The 25,023-nt window shown below is 42.9% G+C and overlaps 1 protein-coding gene across 2 annotated transcripts; it reads right to left on the bottom strand.

The window, feature by feature from the left end:
- Window positions 1-1,203: 1,203 nt before the first annotated feature.
- On the bottom strand, window positions 1,204-23,681 carry BFSP2 (beaded filament structural protein 2). Of its 2 annotated transcripts, XM_050971583.1 has the most exons (7): window positions 21,702-23,681; window positions 14,379-14,461; window positions 12,353-12,509; window positions 8,688-8,849; window positions 3,442-3,573; window positions 2,106-2,326; window positions 1,204-1,305 (listed from the first exon to the last, which is right to left on the bottom strand). In XM_050971583.1, exons 1-7 carry the CDS (start codon window positions 22,155-22,157, stop codon window positions 1,302-1,304), a joined length of 1,215 nt encoding a protein of 404 aa, XP_050827540.1. In that variant the 5' UTR covers window positions 22,158-23,681; the 3' UTR covers window positions 1,204-1,301. The 2 variants fall into 2 exon arrangements, with proteins under 2 accessions (XP_050827540.1, XP_030087900.1); XM_030232040.2 differs by having other exon boundaries at window positions 1,302-2,326.
- Between the last annotated feature and the right edge of the window lie 1,342 nt (window positions 23,682-25,023).

Raw genomic sequence — 25,023 nt, 5'->3', positions numbered from 1 at the left:
GTCTGTGTAAAAGTGCAGAGAGATTTCTTCACAAGAGCTTTAGCACTTAATATGAAAACACTTTGATTTAGAGGGACCAGATGTGCTACATTTGACTTCTGATGGGCTATTCACAAAATAATCTTTTCTGTGGTTTTTTGGTCTTTTTTAGGAATAGAGAGAAAAGCTGCTGGAAATTCATTATTTATGCTTAGATGCTTCCTCCTTGTCCAGACACTTCTCAGTGATGAAATACCTTGATGATTTTGAAAGAAAACGTTTCCATTCCAATGAATAAGCATCTTAGTATTAATCTAATTTAATTTTTATGGAGTATAATGGATCATTTTATGTGACCATACTGCACATGCAATACAATGAGGTTGTTAATGTTTAAAATATAAAAGAAAGTCAAAAGTGAAAGATGGAGAAATGATTTTCCTCATGATGCCATCAAAATACAGGAAATGACCTAAGGTCAGGTATCAGGATGATGCTGTGTGGATTCCTTTTCAAAAGAAGTGTGGCCAACCTTCCTTGGAGGGATGTGGATTTTAAGAAAGAGCAACCATATAAAAACAAATATAAAAATATATCAATATATTAAAAAGTATCAAATTTTCACAAACTGATACCCTGGCTTGGACTTTCAGTATACAGTAAAAGGAGGTAACCTGGATGCAGGCAGAACTGCTGTTGCTCTCCTGCACCTTCACCTTCTCCAGAAGTTTAGTCTAGATTTAAAAATGTGTTTGTAAGGTACTGTTGGGATGCTTAGGTTAATGATTCTGCTGGTTTACATGTTGCAAAATTAATCATGTTGAGTTAACAGTGCACTTAAACTTCTTCGGCATTATTTGAATTTGATTTCACACTACTGAGCTGATGGTCTTGTGACACAATAGAACATACATCATTTCCATGTGGGTGCTGTGTGCACAGTGGAGGGATAGCTCAGTCTTGATATATTTGTACTGTGAAAAGAAAGAGTTGACTTGATGGGAAATGGAGAGCTGATATTCTTAATCCAACCCCCTTCAGCTATCGTGAAAAATACTGGAAAAAAATAAAAAAATCAGACAAAAGCATGATATTCTTTATTTTTATTATAATTTTAACAACATGAGTAAATTGAAATCTGTAAGCAAAGCAATTATGTGAAGAGGGTCTAATAAAGTTGTTCAAGCTACAACCTACTTTGATTGTTGAATCAAACTGAATAAAGCAGGCTGTTTTGATGGGTTTTTAGCTTCCACGAACATAACTGGCAGTGACATCTTTTGCTTTAATGGCAATGGTCTTCTGTGAGCTGGGAGTCATAATCAGCTATAAGTAAAAAAAAAAAAGATAAAAATAAAAATTGGTCACAACTACAAACAGGAAAAATGCTGAACCAAGTCCTATCCTCAGTTCAGCCTGGTAAAATCTCACCAGCATCAGCAGGATTTGATTATTTTAAACTTCTCCCTGTCCTGAGCAAAAGAGCAAGTCAAAATCTGTGGATTAGATTCTCAGAGGTTCCCATGACTAAGGGTGATTAAGGATCTTGGAAATACCCAACCAAGCAAACCAACCCAACCACTGTAAAGGTGTTTGCAGGTTATTCCCAGAAGAAAAATCTTAAGAGTTGGAACCACATTTCTTCACAAAAGGTACAGTCAGTGGTCCAGATTCTGTCCTTGGACTTGAGGACAAACTTACAAGCTTAGACAGGGAATTTTCCCAGGATCACAGCTACAATATTTGGACTGTATTGAGAGAGGAGGAAGGATGGCATAATGTATTCAAATCAGGAAACAACAACAAATCTGCTTTGCAGCCACTAATGTAGCCCCTGGTAGCAGCTTTTTAATGTCACATCTCAAACCTCACTTCAGAGAAGTGAAACTCATGGCATGTTCCCAAACCATGTCTTTCTGTGGTAGTGCTGGAAACCACCCATCTCCAATATGTTAGGAAACTCTGTTTGATGGGATTTGGTGTGTTCTCCCCCTTTGGCAGCTTCTCCAAACCTCACCATTTATCAGCCAGCCTTATGAAACATGAGAAGCACCCCAGTCCTGCTTCCAGCAACCTCACAACCCCTTCCCAGGGAGCATGTTCTCCATCCTTTTAAGGACAAGTACCTGCTTTGCTCTCCATCCAGGAGGCAGTGATATGCAGCAATGTCTTTCTCCAGCTGTTGTTTGCTAGTCAGCAGATTTTCACGATCCCTCTGCTGCTGCTCTGTTTCTACTTTGATTTCTCCCATCTCTGCCTCCAGCTTGGAAATGACAGAGCCTAGGTTCTGCAGTTCGATGTCGTGCCAGTGCTTGGCATCATATAAAGAGTTCTCCAGACCCCTCTTCTGCAAGGGCAGGACAGCAGACAGTAAATCAGTCAATTTTCATATGCTTCACAGTGATTTTTATTCAGGTTTGGCCAATATCTCTTTTGACTATATATATGTATTAAGAATTCCTTTCTTTAGCTACCTTTGTATTAGGTATTATCATTACAAAAGCTGAATATCTCCACTTTTACAAGGTGCAGATATTCCTCACATTGTCTAGTACTACACTACCAAGCAATCTCAGTGAGATTGAGTACGAATACACTGAAGATGGAAATGTGGAGCCTGGTTGTCAAATGTGGTACACTTAGAGCACTATTTCAATCAAGAAGAGACCAGAAATGTCTGGCATCTCTGGAAACAGTATTTGGTGTGTCAGAACCCAGGACATTCCTCTGGCTGCCCTGGAGAACTCGAGACCCTGGCAGGGGGCTCAGAGACCTTGGCACGGAGTCAAAAACACCTGTGCCTTCAATTTTAACCCATGGAAACAATTACCAACTTTGTGCAAAGAGTTACAAGCCACAAGGGTTTGAATAGAATGATAGTGAATTTATCACAGGGTGAAGCTGTAGAATTTTGGGGTTTTTAGAATGGGGGTTCAAGAGGCAAGATGGAAAAATCTGGGCGTGTCCTGTCTTTCTCCTTCTTCTTCTTGCCCTCCATTGTCTGCTGTGATGGTGGCACCTTTGGATTGGTTTAGAGTAGAGAATTGGTTTAGAGTAGAGACAAACTGTCTAACATAGGTGATAGGTATTGGAAAATTATTGTAAATAAAGTACACATAGTTTTTAGTATAAAAAGATAACACAGCCCCAAGGCAGTCAGTGTGCCACAACCCAACCTGCTGGACAGACTTCTGCCAGTCCGAAAAAGAATGTATTAGATAAGAGAAAATAAATAACCTTGAAAACCAGAGCCAAGGAATCCCAACTTCTTCTTCGAGTGTGGGGCCGGGAAAAAAAGCTTTTTGATACCTCGGGAGCCATTCTAACAACTCAATACCCGAGACTGGTGGAAAATGGGATTCATTCTTAACTCTGCATCCCAAGACACGAATGTTCCCCTCAGAAGTTGTGCTGAGTTCGCAGAGAATAGAATACACCCACTGAAAACCCAGCATTCCTTACCAAGGTTCTCAAAGATTCAGTTTCTGCTTGCAAGCTCTGTATTTTGCAGGCAGTCTCGTGGAACTCGGTTCTGAGGCCCTCCACCAGCTCTTCCTCCTGGGTTCGCACGGCAGCCGTCGTCTCAGCCTGTTGCTGGTGAAAGAAGGCGACTGTCATCACAACCTACGCAAGTTATGGTTTAGCTTCCTTACAGACCAAACTGACAGTAATATTTTCACAGTTTGTGGCAATCCTGCCTCTAAGTTTGATTCCTGTGCATTAAATCCCACTGTTGAATAACTCTGGATACTTCTTAGTGTCAAAATTATCATATTTTCTAGGCATTTACTGTAAAATGGCTTATCCATACAAGCATATTTATGTTATCTGTGTCAACAACAGCTGTTCAGAATTCATACTTGTATGTTTAAAATTATCTCTAAAGAGGAAACATGGCTGTAATTGTTCATTTTATAGCCATACTATAAGATTTCTTAAAAAGTTGTATGTCTTCAGAACTACTCACACCTTAATTTTGCACATAAGATTCTATGAGTCAGACAGCAAGTCATATTACAGGGGTCAAAAAAAAATCCTGTTAATTAAGTCCTAAGTTAATTATGCTATTTCCTGCTCTTATGGCTTGGGGGGCTTTATATGTGTTTAGTTCAAGTTCCTTGAAAATAGGTGAAGGAAAAAGTACCTTAGTAAAAATAGAATTTCTATACTTTTTAATAAGGGCTGAGATCAAGGTTTTTCAGCCCAGAGCTCTGGGCTCTCTAGAAAATACAGTTCTTCAGTCAAAACCTACATTTCTTGTGGTTGATGCTAAAATTAAACTATGCAAAATACTTCCATCCTACTCTGAAACTTCATCTTGACCCTGCTCACCCTGCTCTGGTTTTCTTTTTTTTTAAAGTAAGATTGAATTTTAAAAAATCTAGGACCATGAAGCAAAAATAAGGATTACTTTGAATTACCATGTGAAGCCCACACCTTGTGAATGAAATAGCCTCAGTGGGAAAAGTTCATTTAAATACCAGTTAAGTCTCAAACAGAAATTTAGATTTAAGAACATATGTTGCAGAGGGCTGAATTTCAATCCAAGCACCAAACCAAATTGCACAGATCCCTTGTTTTCTGGAAGTGCTTTTTTGAGGCTTGTGCTTCACAGGGACATAATTCTACCTGACTATTCCTGGTGAACTACTGATCAAGGACCTGCCACTCTTCAGTAAATTGTATCTCCTAAATTGTGTTGAGAGAGTAGTCTGCACCTTCTTGGGCTACAAGGACTGCAAATGTCTCTTTTTTAAAGAGATACACAGGAAAGGGAAGGTGCCTTTGCATCTATATTTGTAGCCTACACCATTACCTGAAGCCTGGCTTTGACATTTACCCTTCTGGTGGCCCAAATGCTGCCTGAAAATCCAGTTTGCCCTCACCACAGGTGGCATTGAAACCCTTCCAGGAGCTACCCTAAGCTGTGAACTGAGCATAGTGGTGTGAACAAGAGAACAGGCAGATGGAGTAGATGGAGGTGGCTGCATCAGGTCCTGAACACTCAGGAGGACACAGCAAGTGAGCACACAGTGAATGCGCTCTAAAGCTTTTGGGACACACAAGGTTTCCCCACCCTCCTTACAGGGTTACCAGCCCCAAGTGCCCATGTGTGGGATGCTGCAGGGCATGACACTTGGCCTCAGCTTTGGGGCTCCTTCTGTGGAGAAGTGCAGAAGTAGTCTGTGTGTCCTTTTCACCAGATAATTAATGTTTTCTGGGGACTTTTCCTACTCCTGAGATGCTCTATAAGGGAAAGGCTATACATGTGGTGACCACAAACAACTGGATTAATGGAGGGAGAGGATGAAATTCATATTCCTAATTCTTTATCATGTTGGTGCTTGAGTTTCCTAGGAATCTGTGAATTTCAAACATCTGTACAGTCCCAAGCCAAGCATTGTGCATGAGCGCAGGATCCCTCATTAGTCTGTTTTTCATGGAATTCAGATAATGAAAGAATGGTTAGGAATGCAAAACCAACACCCAGAGTTGACCAGCCTGCTATCTAAAGAAAGAAAGTTACTTTGAAAAGCTCTTGAGAGTTTTGGGAAAGTTTTAGCAAAGTAGCAAAAAAAGGGAGAAAAAACTGGCATAATTCACAAGATTTTTCAGAACGTTTTACGAGGACGAGAGAGAAAACTGTGTAATTATGTGCTCAGGGCAGAACATTTCCATGGATCAACAGCTGTTTGAGAGACAGAACATGAAGAGGAAAATTAAGGTCTAGTTCCATTAAGACAGAAGCTTAACAGCTTGATGCCTCAAGGTGTACTGTCTTGGGAACGAAGCAGGAATTAGAAGGATTTATGGATGACAGAATACCATACAGATTAGCAATGAGCAGGGCTGGATGTTTGGAATCAAACTACATGAATGAACAGCATATCAGTAAGTAAAGTATCTTTCCAGGGAAAAATATTAAGTAGCATGCATGTCTTGCAAGGGTTTGAAACTTGTGTCAATTCAGGGAAGACTTTGACCACTACAGACAATAAAGTAAACAGGTGAAACCAATGGACTTGAGTTTTGAGGTTACTCATCTAAAAAAGGCCCATATGAAACCCCATTAGGTATGAATTTAAATTGATGTGTTTTGGTGTCCAAATGTCCTTGAAAAGTCGAGCCAACATTGCAAATCTCATCACAAGACGAAGCAAATGAGGCAAGGTAATTAATCAGAATAAGAAAAATACTAAAATACTGCTCTCATGTCCAAGTCAGTGCTAGGACATCATCTGAAACACCTTGGAAACATCTGAGCTGGTCACAAGTACACCAGAAAGTAGGTGTAGAAAAAGGAAATTAAAATATTAGGGGCCAAGGAGAACTTCACGGAGACACACTGAAAAAACTGGTAATGAAGAGCCAAGGAGTGCAGGGAACTGCAGTCCCTCCTGTGATGTCACAGAAGAGCAAGAGCAAGTTTTTCACTGTGTGGATAACCAAATTATACATCTTAACCACAAAAGATGAGTTAAAACCACAAGCTTAGTTGATAAAAGCTAAACTCTTGTCATCTGTATACACAGTGGTAATCTGAATTGAACTGTGTCTGTAGGAGATAAGGGACACAAAACTGGATCATCTGGGTTTAATTTGTGCAAAAAATCTCCTGGAATCTCTTACCAGAACCAGAACTGATTGTTCCAGAAATCTATGATATTATGTTTCTTTGTTCCATTAAAAAAACAAACCAAAACAGGAAGAACTGAAACTAGTAAGAACTTAGGCTGAAATGGCTGAGTAGGGGTGGGTTGGGTATCAAAGACATGATAGAGCAGTGTACTGGAGCTGCCAATTTTCTCACCAAACGATATCTCTGAGCAGCTAAAAGACCAGATACTGAAGGTGTGAAAGAAATAGAAAGAAAGAAGTTGTAAGGGTGTTTTTACACAGGAAAACAAGGAGGAGGAAGAAGCAGGACAGGGAAGTGGGAGCACTGAAGAATTTGGTGCCATCGGAGTGATGCTCATTTTGCAGAAACCTGGCAGTGGGTCAGGAACAGATTTTTCTGGAAAGCTCTAGAGGCCACTGAGGATGCCCTGGCTTTTCAGGGCTGCATGTGCTTTGTATGGAGGCACTCTCCAGGCTCATGCAGTTTATTACTGTGTCACTCACTTCCTTTGGACTGCATGAGCTGAAAATCAGGCCCCACAGACTAACTTTACAAAAACTTTTCTTAATAAGTCTGGCATTCCCACAAACTTGATGGGACCTTTGGGATAAACCCCTCTGCTTGGCTTCTTGTATATTTCCTAGCAATTTTGGTATCACTGTTGTCACAGGATTTTTCTTCTTTATTTTGAAAATTACCCAGAGTTTGCACATATGTTTGCAATCATATTTCTTGGTTTTGTTGGGTTTTCTTGCTGTTTGCCTTCAATACCCCCTACACCTCTCATGGCAGCTCTTTACCTTGGAACAGGGGGGATATGTTTATATGGTTTTGCTAAGTATTTCAACAGCACTGCTGCAGTTATGATTTCACAGAATTACAGAATATGCTGAGTTGGAAGGAACCCACAAGGGTCATCGAGTCCAACTCCTGGCTCTACACAGCACCATCCCTAAGAGTCACACCACGTGCTCGAGAGCGTTGTCCAAACACTTCTTGAGATCTGTCAGGTTGGTGCTGTGACCACTTCCCTGGGGAGCCTGTTCCAGTGCCCAGCCACCCTCTGGGTGAGGAACCTTTTTCTAACATCCAGTCTAAACCTCCCTGAAACAACTTCAGGCCATTCCCTCGGGCCCTGTCACTGATCAACAGAGAGAAGAGATCAGTGCCTGCCCCTCCTTTTCCCCCATGAGGAAGTGGTAGATTGCAATGAGGTCTCCCCTCAGTCTCCTCCTCGCCAGACTGAACAAACCAAGTGACCTCAGGAGCTCCTCACCAGGGTCCCCTCAAGGCCCTTCACCATCTTCGTTGCTCTCCTGATTTATTCTGTCATGCTCTGCTGTAAGAGCCAGCTCAGAACAAGATGGGTTCTAACATACAGGATCATCCCCTGAACTTAAGTGCTTCAGCTGTGCAAAAACACTTACTTTGGAAAATAAGAGATCCTTCATGACAGAGAAAAAGCTGTATTAAAAGGCTGTCTCAGACTCAAACTCAGCCTCAGGAGATAACCCCTATTTAAAGGGAATGGCTATTATAATCACTTTTCATTTCTAAGTTAATATCTGGTTTTCCCACTGCAGGAGAAACAATATCGGGGAGAAACCAAGAAGTCTGTAGTCTAGAAGGGCAATGTGTTTTGCCCTTCTTATTTATAGACCCCTGTAAATTATTAAGTGGAGGAATAGCCCTAGTAAGAAGGGTAATAACAGTGGCTTATCCTATACAGAAGGTATCAACTGATTAGATTTGTTTTCCTTAGCCAACTTTTTAGAGCCCTTGAAAGGCTCCCACAGATACCTGTGATATGAGCAGGGCCATTTCCACCAGTGCTTAACTCTGGTATGAGCAGGGCCATTTCCACCAGTGCTTAACTCTAAAGGCCATCCCAAGAAGGCCTTTATAAGTGCATTCTTCTTTGGACTTGGACCAAAATACTTTAGATTTTTAACATGTTTTCTGTTTCAAAAAAAAAAACACCCCAAAAAACCAAAAAAACATCCAAATTTCAAAGATATTGCAGAATATTAGAGAGATTTTGTGTTTGCTTGATATCCTGTGATGTTGGAGTGGCTTACAGAGTGCTGACCTTGGTACGGAGCAGGGCACCTGTCTCAGCACGATTCTTTTCAATGTCTCTCTCCCAGTGGATTCTGATTTTTTCCAGAATGTCATCCAGGCCACTTCCCAGGGGAACATCAAGTTCTTCCAGCTGAGATCCAGCAAGCTGCTTGTATAATACCTTCACATCCTTGAACAAAAATAACAAACATAAAGAAAGTGAACTGGAGAGTTGAGTGGTATCTTCAGAGAAGCTCAAGGAAGAGCTCCTTTGGTGCCACAAACAGAGAGAGTAATTAAATTTGGTCCCAAAAGCTATCTCTGCATTAATGATTTAGGGCACCAAAGGCCTTCTTGTTCAGATGTGGATTTGCCTTGCTTCTGCTTGGGGTCTCTTCCTGCAGATCTAGGGTACTGGAAGAGTTTTCCCCTTGGTGGAAGGAGACAGAAGCCCTGCACCAAGGCAGTGCCTGGAGCAGCCTCTCAATGGTGGCAAGTTTCTCCAGCAGCCAGTGCTTGGCATGTGCACACTGCACAGCTGGGACCCGAAATCACTACAAACATTGCCAGTAAAGCTGCAGTGTGGACTTTGGCCAAGGAACTAACAGCTTACAGGATATCAGAAACTTCTCCCTTGCTGCTGCACCACACAGGAGCATGGGCCTTCCAGCATCTGCTGGAAGATACAAGATGGGCAAAGCAGCAGGAGCTCTACAGCCTCGCAGCTTGTGAGAGAAAAGTGTGTGTTTTATGCATGTGCATGTTAGATGAAGAGGATTCTCCTCTGTGGCAGCATTTAAATGCTCCAAAAACCAGTAGAGAATTAGCAGGTTTAGAATTGCACACTTAAAGGTAGCACATCAGTTGTACATTGTGTTCAGAAATGCAAGAATTAATGAAATTTTCACATGTATCTTAACTGTCTGGCACTGCAATTCTTTTATATCAGCCTGTTTATCTGTGTTATTGGCTGAAAAAAAAAAAAAAAAGCATCTGGGAATTATATTTGTAATCAGTGGCCCCTGACAGTGACAATACTGGAAAAAATGGATGGGAATTATGTGAATTATGAACCTGCAAGAATGCAAACCTCAAAATGTGCCCACTCCAAGTTCACAAACCCTTCAAAAGGACTTGGCATGGATTTTTTAGTGGGACCACCAGTGGAAAGAAAGGTTTGAATTAGTTCAGGAAAGTCCTTGGGACTTTATTTTGCCACAGCTCAGCAATAGTTGCTTCCAGCCTTTGTTCTGCGACTTCTCAAAAGCAGCTTCCCCTGGTCCTGCTGCCATGGGAAAACCAGGCCTGTGCTGAAGTGGTTCTGCAAATGCTCAGGTAGTCCCAAAAGACAAAGAAAAAAGCATCTTTCCACTCTGCAAGGGCTCCTTGTTGGCTACACGAGGATCAAGATGGATCAAGGTGGTGTTCTCATTATGCCATAGCTACAGACAACAGCATCAGCACCAGCTTTTCTGGTTTCACAACAGCCATTGCATTACTTGGTGGTTTAAAGAGGATAAGAATATCTTGTTTATTTCTGTCATTTTTCTCTTTACTCTCTTATTTAAAACAACTTTCATTTTCTCCTGCCATGCACTGGTAATGAAGCCACTGGTTATTTTCTGCAAAATGCCAGCCCTGGAATTAGACTGATGCAAGTAGGGAGCTGGTGATGCAACCTCATCTTGGCAAGCCAGTGTTGCTGAAATCCTGTGGTTGGAGGAACAACTGGTAAGAAATGTAAGATAGGATAGTACCTTGCTTTCATGAGCCATCATAATTCAAGCTCTACCTTACTTTTAACTGTGCTTTTAACACCAGCACAGTTGCTTGCTCTCCCTTATGAAGGATTAGTAACAGCTCCATATTCAAGTCCCCATGAATAAAGATGCTGATTTGTGTTCAATCCTGAAATCCCTGCTGAAGGAAGTAAACCACCTTCATGCAAATGGTATTGGTGAGTAGGTGGGAAAGTATTGTAAAATGTGGTAGTATGGGCTTCTCTTCTGGCTGCTTGTCTGTGGTGGTGCATCCTCCCCACCCACTGGGGCCTCTCTATGGGTTCAGCAATTCTTTATCGACGTCAACCTCAATCAATCAACAGCTCCTGGGCAATTAATTTTCCTTTGTGTTTATCAGAAACACTGTCTGTTCCTAGGAGCTTCTGGTGCCTAACAAAGGAAGGGCAAGAGATAGTCAGCTATCCTAGAAGCAACTTGGAATATTAGTTGCCCGAATCATAGCTCAAGTGGAACAATATTTTTGTTACCAGACTTCTGAGGAAAACTCCAGTAATTACCATCTTGGATTACAGCCAGGATGGAGATTAACAGATGACTGAAGCCAATCATCTTGGGACTCTATAAGCAGTAGTCCTGAGTGAGGCCCTTGGAGATCTCCTGGACTGCAGTGGGCTGTGAGCAGCAATCTCCCTCTGACTGGGACGCCTCTCGGAAGTAACAAGCTCTCAAGTTTGCAATACCCAATACTTGTTGCCAAATGCTGATTGATGGTAAGGCCTGGGATATCCTGACTACTCCTCAAGGCTCAGCCCTCACCTGTTGAGGTGCAGAAGTATCTGACTTGATGCTTCTGAGATGCAAAATAATCTGACTTGAGTATTGCACTGAACTTGAGGGAAATTTTTAACAGGCACTTTTGTGCTAACTTCTTCATGTCTGTTTGTGTGTGTGAATTGGTTTAAATACCCTATAGCAAGTATAGTATGAATACTGCCATCCCAGATCTACAATTAAGTTACTGCTGTGCTTACAGGAAATCCTATTGAATCATTTTGTAAATGTAAATTATTCAATTATTCAGTGATCAGGTGCTGACAAATCCTTTAGCTATAAACCATTGACCAAGTCTGAGGTCAATGGTTTGGGCTAATCTCCATCAGGAGTTTAGAAAACAAGGGGGTCTGCTCTGAACCTCATGACTCAACGGGAAGACCTCCCCTAACCCTTTTGAACCTTTATCCTTTAGCACCTTTACCCTCTGCATCCCTGATTTCCATGTAAACTATTCTAGATTGATTCTAATCCAATTTTCCTTTGTGAACTTAATTATATAGTAAGTAATAAAATGAACTTTGCCATCAAAGTTAAATTGCACTTTCACATCTCATATTAAACCTGCTTTTGCCAGCACCTGTGATAAAGATTCTTTAGAGCCTCTCCTTGGTGCCACTGTCCCTGTGACTTGCTTCAGTGCTGTGCTTCTCAAGAGAGACTCAGTTTTGAGAACCAAGCGCCTTGCTAAGCCAAGCAGGGTATTTTCATAAGAACCTGGTTAATGCTCAACATTAGAGCAGCAGGACCAGAGCTGTGCCCTGCACATGCACTTTCTCCTTCCATCAGATCTCACTGCTGAGATATCCACATACATGGCTGTGCAGCCCCTTGACCATCACGTGGTGACTGACAAGAAATGAAGGGATGGTGTCTCTTCCATGTCACATTTATCAAACGAGAAAGGGTTAACACCTACATGTAAGTCATTTGATAAAGCCTCAGGGGCTAGTCCTCTGAGTTAAAAGAGAAGGAAGAAATAGGAGTAGGTTTCAGGAAAATCCCCCACCCTCCCTGCCCTGACATGGCAGGTAGACTTTTTAATGTTTGCTTTGCATTAGATACCAACCAGATTAAACAGGTACACATTGGCTTTGCAGTATCCTGAGTCTGCACTTACTTCTTCATGATTCTTTGACAGCATAGCTAGTTCTTCCTTCATGCTTTCTATCTGACTCTCCAGATCCATTTTAGTTAAATTAGCATCATCAATCACTTTATATAGGGAATTAATTTCATCTTCCACTGCCTTTCTGAATGGCTGCTCATTTTCATACCTGCAGAGGAAGGAAAAAAAAGAAAAAAAGCGCCAAACTTAACACAGCAAAACTCAGCAAGTAAAACCTGTCTTTTTTTTCTGAATGATATTATTTCTGCTAATTAGCAAATGTGTCCCAGACAGAGGCACAGAAACTCAGGCAGTATACTTTGCTCTCACCTTATCTCTTTGTACTTGAAGGTAACTGCCCTGTCATTAATTCAGAGTGTAAGAAAACAGGCCAAGTTAGCAGTATGTGCTGTGGTGGTTATCTACCTGATAGGATTCCAGAAAAAGCATGGAGAGGGTCATGGTTTCTTGCTAGATCTGATATTTATCTACAGTATCACCATGGGTGGCTTTTCTCACTTGTCTTGGCTTTAAAATGAGAATACCAACTCACTTGTCTACATAAAAACCTTTAAGAACAATGGTTAAAGAAAAAACATCAAACATTCTTTTACTAACGGACATTCTGATGGAAGTCTGGCCTCTGTTCCAGGGTCCTGGCCCATCCCTAAGACCAAATCCCAGTAGTATCAAAATAAAGAGGAAATTTCTGTGGTTCATTTGTCAGCTAGAATTGCTGTTGGAACAAACGGCTCATTTCCAAACCATGGCTGTAATGGTAGGGAAATTTTGGCAAGCACTTTCCATTCCAGAGCACCGCTTGCTGCATTGCTCTTGTTTGTAACTTTTTGGTTTAGGCTTTCCATTGAAAATGTGGATTGCACTGTGAATCTCCTTGGGTGGAAGACATCTGTGCCAAACCTGTCCAACCTGGGGACCTGGCAGGGCTGGCAGGTTAGCTGGGAACTTGCTTCAGAAACACTTTGCTCCTTGATAACCACCTTCATTGCTGGGAGTTGAAAGCCTGGGAGAGTAGCAGTTGATCCCAGGAGCTTTCACTATGCAGTAGATTGATTCAACATTATTTTTGTCATGTAGACTGCTTGTCCAAGTCAGCTGACACTTCTAACATTATTTTTTTAAAACGACATAAAATATGAATGTAACTTGCTGCATGTAAAGCCAAATGAGTATCTCAGGGTTGTACCTTTCTGAAATAAAACGCAAACTTAGAAATGACTAACACATTGTGGTTTTATGATTAAATAAAATAATTCCACAGAGAGAGAAAAAGAAGTGTAAGGGATGATAAAAAACCATAGGAGATAAAATCAATTAATTTGAATTGCGGTTTTTGTGTCAGAGCTTGCAAAAAGCTATTTGTAAATGAATGAGACCATTAGGAGTTTAGAAAGCTATAAGGATCACATCTCCTGAGTAAAATCTAAGGAGGTTAATGCACTCATTCACATGACTATCAGGCTTTTCAAACTGAAAGACAATAAAAAAGTAGTTTGCCAGTGTTTAAAATCTTCCTTTATTTCTTATTTTTCTCAGTAAAGAAAAGTAAAGTCGGCACAGGCCATTTCTGTTTTCTTGTCTAACATTTCCACCCATGTCTGTAGGGGTGCAGTTTTCACTTTGTGGCTGCAGCAAAATGATTGTTACTTCCAAAAACGTTTGGTTTTGGCACTGAAGTACTGAAAATTACAGCTAAAAAGCACATGGAATTTTGCCTTTATAATATGCTAACTCAATTTTGAATGAATACTGGCCTCTCAGTGAGAGACCAATGTCTGTGTTAAGACTAGTTTAGGTCATTCTTCTTGTGCTTGTGCACATTTTTGTTACTATGAATCTTAAAAATCTTCCAAAATAATGTTAATACCATCATTATTTTTCTCCCAAATCAGGGTGTTGAATATGAATTTGCAACTTAAAAAACAAGCCCATTCTACTCCCTAGAGTTACACCCCTGTAAATTAAGTGTTCACAAAGTTTAAAGAAAGTGGTCATTTGGGTGCCACCACAGGACTACCTGTCTTTAAAATCTTCAGCACAGGCTTGAATATTCTCGGTGTGCAGCATAAGACGAGCATTTTCAAGGACTGCCTCACCCACCTAGAAGAAAGAGACAACAGAGCTCAAGCAATGAACAGCTTCAGCACATGTATCTTAAGCAGATGTACAACTTTGATTCTGAAAATAATCCTTCATCCTAGGGCTGTCCAAGTGACTCATTCCAGATAACTTAATAAATTATTTTTGTACATATAAGTTCGCAAATTCTGGGCAAATAGGCTGTAATTTGTCATCAATCTGCTCATTCCTCCTAAGCCCTCATCTTCCTGCAGCAACATATTTATTCTGATCACCAGCTCTTTGCAAGGGGCAAAAATCATTGCTATGCTCAAGGTACTTTCATCATTTAAGTCCCACTTATACTTTCTAGATACAATTTAAGCAGCACTTATGCAGTTCCTATTCTACTTCCCATATTAGCAGTCCTCTTCAGGGTCGTCCTCCTCAGGGAGCCACGGAATACTTGCTGCTCATGCCGCCTGCGAGCCCTCCTCAGCTCCCAGAGTGTCGTTTTCCTTCTCCTAGGGGATCCTCTAGGCTCTTGCGATAGATATGAGACCTGAGAAGCCTTCAAAGATTATTACACTGATTGGAAAGATCGTGCAAAGCAGACTGTGGCATCGCTGGGGTGTATCTCTAACGTCCAAGAGGTACTTGAGGGGTAAGTAAATCTGAAAGGCTTGTGACTTTTGGTAGCTTGTTGTGATTCAGGAAGGCTATATAAAATGATAAATAGGAAAAAAAGATCACTGCCTGCCCTGGAGTCACACATACACTGAGCTATGACCATGCAGAATTCAGTACCAGGCTTAGAGTGATCACCTCTGCAAGTAAGTGTCTGGGAGCTCCAGTCATCCCATGATCCATGCTGTCACTCTGGAAAAGCTGAACTGAACATTTCTTTGGTCTTTCTCAGGAGACACCCATGAAGGTTTGCAGTTAAAACTAAATCACCTCATGAATAAAATCAGATTTTTAAGCTGGCCAGGAGAGTTCTTGAAGCTGAAAAATCTTTCCTTAGATAATTAAGTCTGTAACTAAGATTGCAAATCACCCAAAGCATTCTGCTCCTCCAAGATGAAACACACCATGCAATGTGGAAACATCAAGGCTGCATCCAGACAAGTGGATGTCAAGTGGGATTGTTGCCCTTTGTTCCCACCTGAGGCTGCTTGGTGATGCAGTGGAGGTGGGCATGCAAGGCTGAAGCATTTCTAGGTGATATTTAACATTTACCCTCATGGAGAGGCTTACTGCTCCAAATGTCTTACAAATGTTTGGACCAACAAATATTTAATACCTGAAGGCATTTGATAAGGAGAAATGTTGAGAAATAACCTGTTCCTTCACTATCCATGATGTCTGTAATGGATCAGGAAGTTAAAAGCACTCTACAGCTTTTCAATCTGATGAGGAACAAGAGTTTAAAAAGTGGTTTTCATAATTCTCACCCACTGTCAGAGAAGGTGGCTGGGAACTGGAGCTTGTTTCACACCATTGCATGGGGAACCTATTTTTCTTCAATAACTATGGGGTTTCTTGGCCTATTCCAAACAATATGATAGAGGGATAGACCATCTCAGAGACATTCAGTTCATGAAAATAGCATTTAGACAGAGGAGAGAGGTTCTGCTGCTCAAGGTGTGGGGGGGGGTTGGGGGAAAGCCCCAATTTTGGCATGGGAGAGTTGTGGAGTGCAGCAAAAGCAGAGTGCAGAGATGTTGTGAAAGCACAGGTGTGGGCAAAGAGATGGTCCCTCACCACACACCAGCCAGCCCTGTTGTGCAGCACAAGGCTTGTACCTACCTGTACACAAGTACAGAAGAATTCTGTGTGCTTGTTTGCACACAGAACTGGCTGCTCTTCATTGTTCAACCTCTTATTTCCTTCTCCCTGATCTTTTTGCAGCCCCTCTTTACCAGCACTATCCTAACTCCCCAAACCCTGGGTTGTCCATTTGTGGCATTTCAGAGAAGCTGAACAGAGCTGGGGCTTTGGGGACATGCTGCTCTTCTGTCCTCAGGTTCCCTTGCACCAGGACACCTGAGTTTCTCCTGAAGGATGGAAAACTGGCATTTAGTCATCACAGAAGTAGAGGGACCTCTTTGATACAAGCTCTGAAATCTTGGTTCCCTCTGATTTGCATGAGCTGAGAAAGCCCTTTCCTAGGCTCCAGAAGAAGAGATCTAAGTCTTCCACCTAGGGGATCTTTTGTTTGATTTAAATCTGCTATTAATCAACAGCTGGATGCAAACACACAGCATCAGAGAGACAGATTTGTAGCCACTTTGCTGACACTTATACTAAAACACATGATGCAGCAGTTTGGGAAACACCCTTCTTTGTGTCCATTGGGAATAAGAGGCTTTGCAATGCTGCAAGCACTTAGACAGTGCCTCCTCTGTTTGTAAAGCAGAAGGCAGTGCTGTCCTGCCTCACAGAGCTTCTGGGAGGCTTATGTCACTGATGCTCATGTAACATTCAAAGAGCCAAAATGGGAAGAGTTAAAAAAATGCAAATATTATTACTAACAATAGTTCCTTTCAGTCACGCATTGTCTTTCAACTCTCAGTTCTGTGATGCACACACACCTTTTTGATCAGGATTTTTTCCAGCTCTTGAATTAACAGTGAATATTCATGGTATTAAACATCTTAACTACAAAGGAGCAACAATTTTCTTTGATTTCATTGTGATTTTATGGACATGAACATGCAATATTAATTTTTTGGAAGAAAAGTCTCATAAAAATCTGCATTGACATGCTGGCCCATTTCCTGGGTTAAAACTGGCATCAAGGATACAACAGCTGCTTCAAGGGAGTGGGCAGATGCCAGACTGAAGTGATACAGACACAGGGAGAATTTACTCCTTATCCCTGAGATTAGCAACTTCTGATTTTTAACAGAGCTTTGGCCAAGTTTGGCATGGCAAAATTTACTATGACTTTCAAATTTTTATCTGTCCTTTATCTGTAGCTTTGTACACTTTTGCTATTCTTACAAAAGTCTAAATCCTTTCTGACTGCTGCTAAATTCATGGCCTCAGGTGTGGCCTGTGATAATGAATCTCATGGTTTAATTATTCATGGAATGGAAACTTCTCTGGCTTTTAAGTCACTTCAGTAAAGCAAATGCCTCCATGGGGAAAGATCAGAAGATGTCGATCTAGTCTTTCCTTCCACACATTTTAATTCCCAGCTAAAATCAGGCTAAAAGCCTGCAGCCCACTGCCGAGCAATAAACTCTTAATGGTCTTGGTCATGCTTTCCACGTTGAACCCTTTCTCAGAGCCTGAAGGAGGAAACCTCAAAGGCAGCAAAGGCAGCATTTGTTGCATGGCCTCAGGAAAGGAAATACCTGGAGAGAGGCTGAGGTTGATGGCTCCTTTCCTGATTCCTGCAACATCCAGGGAAATTCAACTTCGTGTATACATCAAATATTTTATAAGTACACAGACTGCATCAAAGAATGCCTGGTTCTCAAAGCAGGAGATACCTCTTCAAGAAATGATCTATAAAACTGTAATGTTGCCCAAGCACAAGGAGAAAACCTCACACCCCCTCACAGCTGCCTGTGAAGGCAGCCCAAATTTATGCTGTTGGAGGTGGCTGAGAGAACATGATTAAAACTAACTCCCTGCCATCCTCTGTAGGGCAGTTGATCAAGCTTTGTGCCATTTTGTGGGAGTTTGTTGTACCCTTAGATGAGTAGCAGAGTGCTATTTCATGCATTTACAGACACCGGTCACGCACTGTGTTGTGCTAGAGTGTGTCACGAGTAACACTCAGAGGCTCTTCTGACCCTGCAGCAAATAAATTAGTGGGTGTGGGTCCAAATGTGGCAATTCCTCAGGCTGTTAGACCTGCATATCCTCCAGGCTTAATAGTCATACTGACTAAATGCTGATAGAAAGGCCAAATGCAAATAAAAGTGGCTCCATTAGAAAACCCTGGAGGTCTTTCAAATGCTCCCAACCACGCACAGGATGTCATGATCAGTCACAGCAGTGATAAAATTGGTCCAGGATGTTGATTCTTTCTTTTGCTTGTGTGTTTGCTCCTGTAATCTGAACTGCACTATGTGTCATCTCATAGACAAAATAAATCTCTGTGTCTCCCATGCAGCTGTAATTGAGCAGTCATGGAGGCTGAGCTACCCTCTTCTCTCTGGAAACTCACTCAGATTGTTTCAAGCATCCACTTCTGCCAGGTGCTGCCCTGTTCCCTGGGAAGGAATTGCCATTGCAAAGAGTCTCCTATTCTGCAGAAGAGACATATTTGATTAGAGAGAGAATTTTGCACAAGAAGACCAGGATGAAGCCTGGAGAAGAAGAGTATGCACAGGGTAAAATTTATATTTCTGCAATGAAATTGTAATTCTGTCATATGAATTCCTCTTTGCAAGGATTTCTCATTTCCCTCTTTTCCTGCAAAAGTCCTCTCTCTTTGTCCCAATTAGTGTGTGTCCACCTGCTCTGCTAAAAGCCAGCTGCCCAGGTGGGTAACTAACCCTGTGAGCTGGATAGTGGCTTTCCATCATATGGCTCCCACCAGTGATCCCCTGCTGCAGCCATAGCTCTGACAATTGCAAGGAAACACGAGTGGTTTTCCCCGAGGGACCCTGTGCTCACACACACCCTCTGAGTCACTCGCTGCTCGCTTTTTCCCCTTAGCTCTGGGTTTGGGAGTTTTGCTGGCACCAAGCTGGTTTTGCTGGCAATGCAACTACACAAAATCTGGGATGCTGGAGCACGTCCCAGGAAGGCCAGGAGCAAAATGGGACTTCAGGTCTGCTGGGGTCTCTCTTCTGCCATGGCAGAGATGGGCGTGTCACATTTGTGATTTTGAGACCAGGAGAGTCCTTTGTGGCCATGTCCTTGTCTTCTCATTAGCAGGACAAGAGCTTAGACCCCCTCCTGATTGTGTATTTTCCTTTGCTGTTTCTTGTTCAAAAACTGTTCCTATTGTGAGTGCATGGGCTAATCCAGGTGCCTGCTCAAGTGGTTTTTTTCCCCAAAACTTTCATAGCTGCTTTATGCAAAACTGAGGGGTTTTACAGCTGCTGGGCGTTTCTCCCCACTGAACCCATGGGCCTGGCTGGGAATTGAAATGAGTGCTCAGACTTTACAAGAAGCTGAAAATGGGGTATGCCACTTTTAAAGAAATCAAGGTGGATGTGGACATCTGCAAAAAATCTGAATATATTTACAAAAATTACATTTAGGAATGTATCTGCCAGGTGTCTCTCATTTCTGCTACACCTTGCTCCTGAATGCCTTCTCCTTTTCTGTTTGGGATGTTTTGTGGCAGGAGGGTTCTGACTTCATGTGATTTCAGCTGTTTCTGCAGCAACAGATTTTGACATTATTTTAATAAATGTGGTGGTTTTGATGTTGATGCTGGCATAATTTTACCAATTAACTCCAGGACGAATGAGTTAATTGGTGTTTGGGCTGGATAGGGTCCTACTTTCATTTTTGGTTAAATGCTTAATAAAAAAAGCAAAGAAACCTATTAATCAGAATTGAACATAACAGCTTGGATCACATCCGTGAAAGACAAAACCCACTAAGTGATGCCTCTTTTATTGATTTAATTGAAGCAATTCAAAAGATTTTATGTGCTCTCTGATGTGTTTTGATAGTTAAATAGATACGGATGATGCTAATCTTTTTCTCTTCTTTTCTATGATACTCACAAATGCTATTACTACATGGCTTTATTTTTCTGATTTTCACATAGGAAGAGCCCAATATTCAGGCTAGATTTCATTATGAGATGCTCTTATTCATTCATAAAAAAGAGGTAGAGGCAAGGATGACTACAAAGGAAGGTTGAAAGGAAAGCAATTTGCATGAAAAATTATCACATTTGCAGGTCCATCTGCACTGCAGTGTTGGGGGTTTATACAATGAAAAATTAAGCAGTTCTTCCTAAGTGGTTCTTTCCTGTGGTCTCACATATTTGGGCTTAACCATAAATCGTGGTAGGATTTACAGGTGAGGTCTACAACTATGAAATGTGACACTGGTCTGGAGAGCACGGGATGGCAGCTGGAAAGGATTAACTCCCTGTCCCCTATCCAAGTCCCCATCCTCCCCAGTGAGATAATAGGTTCAAGGAGATGGCTTTTTGTACTCCAGATTCAGAGCACACCTTTACTTCAGCAGCTGCTCCCTACAGGAAGCAATGACATCATTGACTAATACTAAAAGGTAGCAACTTTAAAAGCTGGTGCTTGACTGGATGTTTCTGCTGACATGATCTTTGTACAACAGCTTATGCCAACACATTCAGCAATGTTTGTAGCATTCTGGGAGAACACCTGTCCTAAAAATGCAAAGTAAAACTGGCCAGCCCAAGTTAAAACACGCAATTGTCCCGGCAACTTAAAGTTGGCTTTCAGACTTTCTGAAGACCTGGTGATGGCATTTTCTGTGCCTGCACAAGCGCTGCTGGGAAGAGAGATGTGTGAGAGATGCCAGACTCCAGGTCTTTGGAATCCTGTCTGCTCCCACTGGTTGGGAGCTGGGAAGCCAGGCTTGTGTGGTGCACCAAAACCTCAGCAGACAGAGTCCTGTGTCTGCTGCAAGCAGGACACCAGCCTGCAAGGCCATACTGGCCAGCAAAAGGAACTCCTTCTTGTCCATGAGATCAATACAGACATCATTTCGCACCCCCACAATAAACATCTGTGCATTATGGAGAAAGTGGGAGTAAGGGATGGTGGGGTGATGGCAAAGGAAAGGAAGGGAGTCACTCATTTGTAGCCATGTAATTATTATTTTTAAATAAATAGAGCTTTTGAAAATGTTATTAGGCCAACAAGGGAATAAAGTAAAAATCTGAATTGCTGATTAAAAAAAATCAAACCCCCAACGTGCTTGTAATATCATGTTGAGAGATAACCTAATTCAGTCCTAGCAGGTTCGTTTCAATAATTTTGATACTCAGTGTAATAACCACAGACTTAAAATAAGGGAAAAAAAAAAAAAAAGGAAAAAAACCCCACCCGTTCTAATCAGCCCAGGCTTCGGCGCCTTGGGGTGCATTTCATTCTCTCCCATGCGCACCATGCCTGAGGCAATTCTCCCGCTTAATAATTAGCATAATAATGCTAATTATCATGAAGATAGATTTTGAACCCTCTGTCTAGGGCTCCTCGCCTTGAAATCAGACGGCATTCATGAGCAGCCTCGCCCCTGGCCGCCCGGAGCTGCTAATGACCGCGCAGCTCCCTCCCGCTCCGCCGGCTGCCGGCGGCGCTCCGGCGCTCACCTGGTGGTAAATCGCCTCCCAGTTCTCCCGCAGCGCTCCCCAGCTGCTCACGCTGGCCGCCTTCTTGTCCAGGTAGACTCTGATGTGCTCCTCCAGCTCCTGGTTCACCTGCTCGAGAGCTCGCACCTTCTCGATGTACTCCACCAAGCAGCCGTTCAGGCTTTCGTAGGAGAGACCCCTGCCCTTATCCAGCCCCGGGGCCAGGGGCACGGCGGCGGCGGAGCTGCGGAGACCCTGGAGGAAGACGCTGCTGATGCCCAGGGCTCTACGGGACACTCGGGTGCCCAGGCTGCTCACGCCGCCGGTGGGAACGGTGCCCACGTAGACGCCGGGGGGTCTCGACAGGCTCCCTCCGCCTCCGACGCTCACCCGGCGGCCGGGCGGCCCCGAGCTCTCCGCCGTGGAGGTAGAGGGCTGCTGCCCCAGGAAGGACGACCGGCGCCTCGGAAAGGGCATGTTGTCGCTCCAGCCTGCCGAGCACCGCCGCTCAGCCCGGCAGCCTGGCCCCGCACTGGCGGGAGGGATGTGCCGAGCCCAGCAGGTTGGGGCTCGCCTGGGATTTCGGCTTTGTGCGACGGCTTTCTGGAAAGGGGGCTTTGTGCCGCCTGGGAGCACCCGTCACATTGTCCGGGCGGCTGCTGGGTCAGCAGTCCCATTTCAGGGGAAATCTCCCTGCTGCTGCTGCTGCAAATGTGGCAGATGAAAAGCACAATGGTGTTTACGGGGACAGCGGGACGGGGATTCAGTACAATGTACGTGTTAAAATACCGGCAGTGTTTTCTACGCTGACACCCAGATGATTTCCTACCCTTATAGCCACAGGTATCCAGTTACATACTACAAATGCATCTGCTTCTCACCCCGGTGCTTGCTCCAGACATAGTCTAACATTTCCTAACTCAGCAAAACCCAAACTCTCCGGAGTCACCTGGGCCAAGCTGAGCAGAACTAAGGCAGCCTTTTGCCAGTGCAGAGCACTGAATGTTCTGTGTCTGCTGCAGCTTCTGGGTTTCTCTGCAATTTGGCTTTGCTACCTACCCAAAGGATACTGACACAATCCCAGCAGATTTTATAGGGACAAGCACCCCTCATGTCCACCCCTTCTCAGGCAGTTTAACTTCACATAATCAATGGTACTTTGTCTGCTCAGCAAGGGCCTGTTTCACTTCTTAGCCTGTGTAATGGGGTGACTAAGTGAGGCAACTGTGATTTAAAAGAAAAAGGCAAAACAATCCTAGACACTTATTGCAGGGAAAGGGGGAGATTTTCCCTGCTCTTCTTTTTATGTCACTATTCTTTAGCTACTAGTGATCAGGTGGGTAGTTTATAGGTAATAATAAATAAGAAATAGGATGTGTTCCTGGTACAGTGCAATTCTTCACAACACAATGTTAAGTCTGGATTTTTCTACCTACACACAGGGATACCTCACAGCCAGGATGCTGTTCCAGTGTAGGATCACTGTGTGCACATCTTTGTAGGCACGATTGTAATGTGCTGATGTTGGGCATTGTCCTAATGCAGTGTAGGTTTGTGCAGGGGCAGTGGTGAGTCTTTGGCGAGACAGGATACAGTCAGAAATCCCTGTCTTCCACTGGTGCCTAATCCCGGCTCGCTGGGTTGATGGCTGGAGCTTGTTTCACTTGTTTTTTTAAGCTGGAGGAGTACAAGGCTGCCTAAAGTCAGGTCACCATTTCTAGGTTGTGTGAAGACTGGGACTAGGGCAGCATCTCTCAGCTTTGCAAATACTTTTGGCTAGTTTAGGTATTCTGCCTTTAGATTACCAAGCAAACTGTGCTGGTTAAATGGGAAGCATCCTCCAGTATTTCTTATACAGTGTAGCTGCTCTGTGTCTAATTAGAAAATCTCCCTTGAAAAAGTAATACCATGTACTGAAAACAAATGTAATAATATGGGCTCTTTTTTCAAAGATCTAATTTAGTTTTCTGTAACCTTGTTCCCTCTGTCCACCTCCCTCTTTAAATAAAAGCTAAGATCCTTATGGGATTGCTTTTCGTCTTGGCAATGCCCTAAGGGAATTTTTGCTCTCCTATCAAACAGTGATTTTTAGGAGGTTTTTTAGTAATTGATCACAGGTATCATATTGCGTAGCATTTATCCCATGGTGACAAGATCTATTTCCAAAGTGCTCATTCATGTCCATAGAGAGCCTTCTCATCCTGCCTGCCCCATCATCTCATGAGAAAGCCCTGCTTTACTCTCTGATGCTGAGCAGAGAAAGAAATATCCAGGGGAGTCCCTGTAACATCACAATCTTCCGGTTTCCTATGCCTGTAGTCCACATTCAGGTTTGTGCCTCGGCACAGCAGAAGTGCACGTGTGGGATGGGGAGGAAGGAGGAGCAATGAGGCCTCTGTGGCCCCCTGAGCCAAGTCTGGGTCTGACTCCAGCCATCATTTAGTGAAGTTGTCATGTTGCTCTGAGCAACAGCAGCCACTGGGACAGTGTTGGCAAGTGGGCACAGCTGGACCAGATGTGCCACAGCTGTAAGTCTCTTTCCACCAGCTGTGGCTCATCTTGAACAAGGCATATGGTTAATGATGCTACACTAACCCTGTCCTGCCCAAACTTCCCTTTCATGCAGCCAAGCACTAAATCTGAGCAGCCAGTGGCAGAGAGCAGCCAGGTGGAGCAGGAGCTAAACTGCCCCTACAGCCTGCTCCTGATGAAGTCAGGAGTGAAAGCAGAACATTGTCCAGCAGAACTGGAGGCCAAAGTTGGGGAGAAGGAGGACAAGACTTAAAAGGACAGAAGCCATTTCTCTTGCTGAATGATATAAAAAAGCAATTTGAGAAGCAAAACTGAGAATTGGTCCCACAGTAACAGTTCTGGGTTACTGAGAGAGAGCATTGATCTGGGCCAAGTCATTCCATGTTCCATATTAATCTTGCCTTGCAGCAACCTATTTTTAATCCATCATTTAAGCTTTGTTAACCCTTACTATTCCCCTAACACTGTTAGAGTCTGCAATCTACCACTTAACAGGGTAGGAAAGAATTGCCATTTTACTCCAGAATGCTGTGTTTTCCTTCCTAAGGGGGAAAGGAAAGACTCAGAGAGGAGAAGAGGGTATGAGGAAACTTGATTCAGTGGCACCAGCAGTCTAAACACACAAGATAAATAAAACAGTGGGGAAATGGAATTGTGGTCAAAGGGTGGTAGTCCCTAGTTGCCAGGTTGCAAGATTTTTGATAAATTGAAAGGAATTTTCTGTTCCTCTGAAGGGAGCACTCTACATGCCTTCTTTTGAGGCTGTTTGATCTTGAGAAGATCATTCCAAGCTTATTGGGCTGAAGTGTAG

This window comes from Serinus canaria, chromosome 2, assembly GCF_022539315.1.
Source record: "Serinus canaria isolate serCan28SL12 chromosome 2, serCan2020, whole genome shotgun sequence".
In the NCBI taxonomy this organism is placed as follows: domain Eukaryota; kingdom Metazoa; phylum Chordata; class Aves; order Passeriformes; family Fringillidae; genus Serinus; species Serinus canaria.
This window is presented reverse-complemented; position numbering and strand designations above follow the sequence as displayed.

Excerpts from the sequence above, each read along its gene's own strand:
- BFSP2 (XM_030232040.2), bottom strand. The coding sequence starts at position 22,157 with ATGCCCTTTCCGAGGCGCCGGTCGTCCTTCCTGGGGCAGCAGCCCTCT. Across the intron at positions 12,510-14,378 it reads GCTGAAGATTTTAAAGACAG|GTATGAAAATGAGCAGCCAT; the intron begins GTAGTCCTGTGG and ends CTTCCTCTGCAG. Across the intron at positions 3,574-8,687 it reads GTGCCCTGCTCCGTACCAAG|CAACAGGCTGAGACGACGGC; the intron begins GTCAGCACTCTG and ends TTCTTTCACCAG.